At 38.6% G+C, this 5,057-nt stretch overlaps 1 protein-coding gene across 1 annotated transcript in view; it reads left to right on the top strand.

Annotated features, from left to right (window-relative positions):
• EIF1AX (eukaryotic translation initiation factor 1A X-linked) overlaps positions 1-5,057 on the top strand; it is a 19,777-nt gene that overhangs the window by 9,781 nt on the left and 4,939 nt on the right. The window contains exons 4-5 of the mRNA XM_077770605.1: positions 144-194; positions 2,788-2,869. Of these exons, the coding sequence (XP_077626731.1) occupies positions 144-194; positions 2,788-2,869 (133 nt within the window). The remainder of the gene's footprint in view (positions 1-143; positions 195-2,787; positions 2,870-5,057) is intronic.

The raw sequence follows: 5,057 nt of genomic DNA, 5'->3' as shown, positions 1-5,057 counted from the left end.
TATAGGTCCCCCCCTCCCCCACCAATTCTAACTCTAGGTACTTCACCCACAGTTGAGTGAATAATATTTTATGGAAAGACTGACTAAATGTTGCTTTGATTCTTTACTTTTAAATGTAACATGCAGTGACTTTTCTTTCTTAGGTTTGGATAAATACCTCAGACATTATATTGGTTGGGCTCCGAGATTACCAGGTAAAAAATAATAATTTTTTCATTGTTCACTTGATTGAATTTGATGAGCTATGAATTCTTAGAACTTAAGTCATGACCGTTTTTGCCCAGTTCCACCCCATCATGCTATTCACTGTTGTGTCGACAAACATTTCTTAAGGGCTAGTTACGTTTTCAGTGTTGTGCTAGTACACTAGTCATCGTGGTGCCCAGATGGCCAGTCTGTGGAGTCCACATTTTCACTATGGAAAAAATAACAGACAGTGTGAATTTTCCATCAAGCTATAAATGGTCCTTTTTCCTTTTTTAGATATTTAAAAAGTTCCCTTTTTTGGAATAAGTGATGTTACATAGTGGTGGTGGTGTTCTTGTTCTTATTTGTCAAAGTAAAAATGTAATTTTAGGGTGGACTCCACATGCCAGTTTTTCTTTCTTTTTTTTTAAATATACATATTGAAATCAAAATCTGGAAACTGCTGCTGTAGTGTATACAGCTGAATGAGTCAAGCTCCCATCCCAGAAAATACTTATGGCGTGGTAGTGAAGAAAATAAGGCACACAAGTAATTACAGTACAAACCATGATATAAGTATGTGCTCTAAATGTGGATTAGCACTTAGGAGAGAAAATGGTAGTTGCCCTTCATGATCTCAACCTGGAGAGTATTCATTGTGGGTCGGTGCAGTCCATTTGGTTTCCACTTGTTAGAACTCATCACCATGTATTTAATCACATTTTTTCTTTTTTTTTTTTTTAATTTTTTAAAATTTATTTCTGAGAGAGAGAGAGACAACATGAGCAGGGGAGGGTCAGAGGGAGAGGGAGACACAGAATCTGAAGCAGGCTCCAGGCTCTGAGCTAGCTGTCAGCACAGAGCCTGACGTGGGGCTCGAACCCACGAACCGCGAGATCATGACCTGAGCCGAAGTCAGACACCCAACCGACTGAGCCACCCAGGCACCCCATATTTTAGTTTTCTTAAATATATATTCCAGAATAAAGAATTAAAATATTTATTATAAATCAGTNACTAAGCATCCTGCATTGCACAGGACAGTCCCTACAACAAAAGAAATATCCAGCCTAAAGTATCAATAGTGCTGAGGTTGAAAAAGCCTGCTTTAATTAATACCATTTTTTTACATATTTTTAATTTTGTTTTTTAATGTGTGTTTATTTTGAAAGAGAGAGAAAGCATGTGCATGTGCATGCGAGCAGGGAAGGGGTGGAAAGAGAATCCCAAACGGGCTACACACTGTTAGCACGGAACCTAATGTAGGGCTTGATCCCACGAACTGTGAGATCACAACCTGAACCAAAATCGAGAGACGCATAACCAACTGAGCCACCCAAAGCTTACCCCAGTTAATACCATTTAATGTCCATTTTCCTCTTTAAATCTTAAAATAACCCCAGAAATAGGAAGAATAATCAGTTCTTTGTTTGACAGATGAGAAAACCAAGGTTTGGAAAGATCTAACATTCTAACTATAAAATGACAGCCAAGGTCAGCGTTTCTGATTCTTAATCTCCCATGAGCCACCTTCTCTGCCCCTGCCACTTCGGGGGAACCAGTAGAATCAGTGGCTTTTGGGAACTTGTTAGAAATGCAGTGTTTTGGACTTCACCCCAGGCCTCCTAAATCAGAATACACCTTTTAACAATTTCCCTCTGAGCTTCTATGCACATTACACACAGCTCAAGAAGTGCTGGTTTGAGGGGCGCCTGGGTGGCTTAGTCGGTTAAGCGTCCGACTTTCGCTTAGGTCATGATCTCGCGGTTCGTGGGTTCGAGCCCCGTGTCGGGCTCTGTGCTGACTGCCAGCTCGGAGCCTGGAGCCTCTTTCAGAGTCTGTATCTCCCTCCCTCTCTCTCTGACCCTCCCCTGCTCACGCTGTCTCTCTCTCTCCCCTAGAAATAAATAAAAATATTAAAAAAAAAAAAAGTGCTGGTTTGAATCACACTGCCTTTGCATCACTGATCATTTTTGTAGCCATTTGGACCTGCTTTTATTTTCAAAGAACTTTTTGAAGTTGAGATAAAAAACTTGAACACTTTTTTTTTTTCCCTTAAGGAAACTTTAACACTCTTTTCAAATGGGGAAGTGTGAACATTCTAAGGCAGTAGTTGTCTGTGGTATATTTGCATCAGAAGCACTTGAAGAGCTTTAGAAAATAGAAATTCATGAGCGTTGTTCCACATCTACTAATCTGTCTTCTGGAGATGTAAAATCTCCGCTGCAGATTCTAGTCCCTTCATATTGTAAGCAGCATTGATTCAAGGAAAGGTTTAATTAGACTGTTTAATCATCCTGTAAAAAGATAGGGTTGGCACAGTTCTGGATGTTTTTTTACAAGGTAGGAAAAAACTTTTTACAATTGTTGTTTTAATACTTATTTAAAATTTTAATTCCAGTATAATTAATAATATGGTCATTCAGCAGTTCCATACATCATCCTGTGCTCCTCACAACAAATGCACTGGGTAGGAGAAAACTTTGAAATGTGAAAGAGAGTTGGTAAAAATGTGAGATTTAATTTTTTATCCAGTTTGTAAGTAACTTATGAAATAATACTTTTGCATAATCAGTTCTAAAATTTACCTATCTCTTTCAGGATAATAAAGCTGATGTAATTTTAAAATACAATGCAGATGAAGCCAGAAGTTTGAAGGCTTATGGCGAGCTTCCAGAGCATGGTAATGTCAGAGTTGTTTTATTAACCTATCATACGGTATTAGTACTTGGCGTTATTAGGTGAGGAAATTTTGTTAGAATTTTGTGGATTTTGCATATTCAGTGCTTGTATGATTTAAGTATGCTTGCTTATACTTCATAGTACTGAATACTTTATGCTTTATAAACTCTGAACTTCTGCGTAATACCAATGAAAAGAATAATTTTGTTACAGTATTTACTTCACAGTAACCTTCTCAAGAGATTGTTAGTGTTCATCTACTTTAAGTGTGAAGCAAGGATCGTAATTAGGTACTATTGACTTTCATAAAGTCATTTTTCAGTTCTTGCCCTAGTATCATAGGATCCCATAGGATTTTTAAAAACAACATTGTCACCACTAAAACGTTAAGCATTCTCATGTGAAAAACTTAAGTAAAACAAAAATAAGTCCCTCATAATCCCACCAAAGGTGAAGTACACTTTACATACTGTATTATAAGGCTACATTTTTCACTTGGTGTTTTTGTTTTGTTGTATATTCCTTTTCGTTTTCTTTCTGTTGCATATTATTAGAAAAACAATATAATTTTACCTAAGCATGAAAAGCCTGCTGAAATTACATGCTTGACATTTTNATAGTCGGGACTATGTCAAACTAAAAAGCTTTGCACAGCGAAGGAAACCAACAAAACAAAGAGGCAACCTATTGAATGTGAGAAGATGATTGCAAATGATGTATCTGATAAAGGGTTAATGTCCATAATACATAAAAATACATAAAGAACTTCTACGACTTAACACCCAAACCACTCCCCAAATAATCCATTAAAAATGGACGGGGGCGGTGCCTGGGTTGCTTAGTCAGTTAAGCGTCCGACTTCGGCTCAGGTCATGATCTCACGGTTCATGGGTTCGAGCCCCGCGTCAGACTCTGTGCTGACGGCTAGCTCAGAGCCTGGAGCCTGTTTCAGATTCTGTATCTCCCTCTCTCTCTGACCCTCCCCTGTTCATGCTGTCTTCTCTCTCAGAAATAAAAAAAAATTAAAAATTTAAAAAAAATGAACAGAGGACCTGAATGAACACTATTTCTTCAATATTTTTTTTTCTGAATAAACACTTAATATAGAAGACGTACACATGGCCAGTAGACATGAAAGGGTGCTCAGCGTCACTTATCATCAGGGAAATGTAAATCAAAACCACAGTGAGATATCCCCTGATACTGGTCAGGGTGGCTAGTATCAAAAAGATGAAATAACAAGTGTTGGTGAGGGCCAGGGTAAACAAATGTTGGCAAAGATGTGGAGAAAAAGGAGCTTTCGTGCATTGTTGGAATGTAAAAATCAAATGAACAAATGAGAGACAGACTCCTAAGTATAGAGAACAAGCTAATGGTTGCTGGGGGATTGGGGTGATAGGCAAAATAGGTGAAGAAGGTTAAGAAGTACAAACTTCTAGTTCTAAAGTAGATGAAAAGTAGCATAGGGAATGTAGTCAGTACTGTAATAACTTTGTGTCATGACAGATGGTAACGATGCATATCATGGTGAGCATACCGTAGTGTATATAATTGTCAAATCAACTATGTTCACTTGAAACTAATATATTTGTCAACTATACTTGAATTGGAAAGTTTTTTTTTAAATGTTTATTTTGAGAAAGAGAAAGCAGGGGAGGGGCAGAGAGAGGGAGAGAGAGAATCCGACAAAGGGCTTGAGCTCACGAACCATGAGATCATGACCTGAGCTGAAATCAAGAGTTGGATGCTTAATCGACTTAGCCACCCAGATGCCCCTGAGTTGGAATTTGTCTTTTTTAATGTTTATTTTAGAGAGAGAGAGGGGGAACAAACAGGGGAGGGGAAGAGAGAAAAGGAGAGAGAATCCCAAGCAAGCTCTGCACTGTGAACAGTGTGGGAGCCCTGTGTGGGCTCAATCTCACAAACCATGACAACATGACTTGAGCCCAAATCAAGAGCCAGACGCTTAACCAGCTGCGCCACCCAGGTGCCCCCTGAATTAAAAATACCTTTGTAGGGGTGCCTAGGTGGCTCAGTTGCTTGAGTATCCAACTCTTAATCTTGGCTTAAGTCTTGATCTCACAGGTGTGAGTTCAAGCTCTGCATTGGGTTCTGTGCTGGGCATAAAGCCTACTTTTTAAAAAAAATCTCCACAAACAAAAGTATAACTCATATTTTCTTTGGCCAGC

This window comes from Crocuta crocuta, unplaced genomic scaffold (genome assembly GCF_008692635.1).
Source record: "Crocuta crocuta isolate KB4526 unplaced genomic scaffold, BGI_CrCroc_1.0 scaffold312, whole genome shotgun sequence".
In the NCBI taxonomy this organism is placed as follows: domain Eukaryota; kingdom Metazoa; phylum Chordata; class Mammalia; order Carnivora; family Hyaenidae; genus Crocuta; species Crocuta crocuta.
Note: the sequence above shows the minus strand (reverse complement) of the source record. Positions and strands in the feature narration are given on the sequence as shown.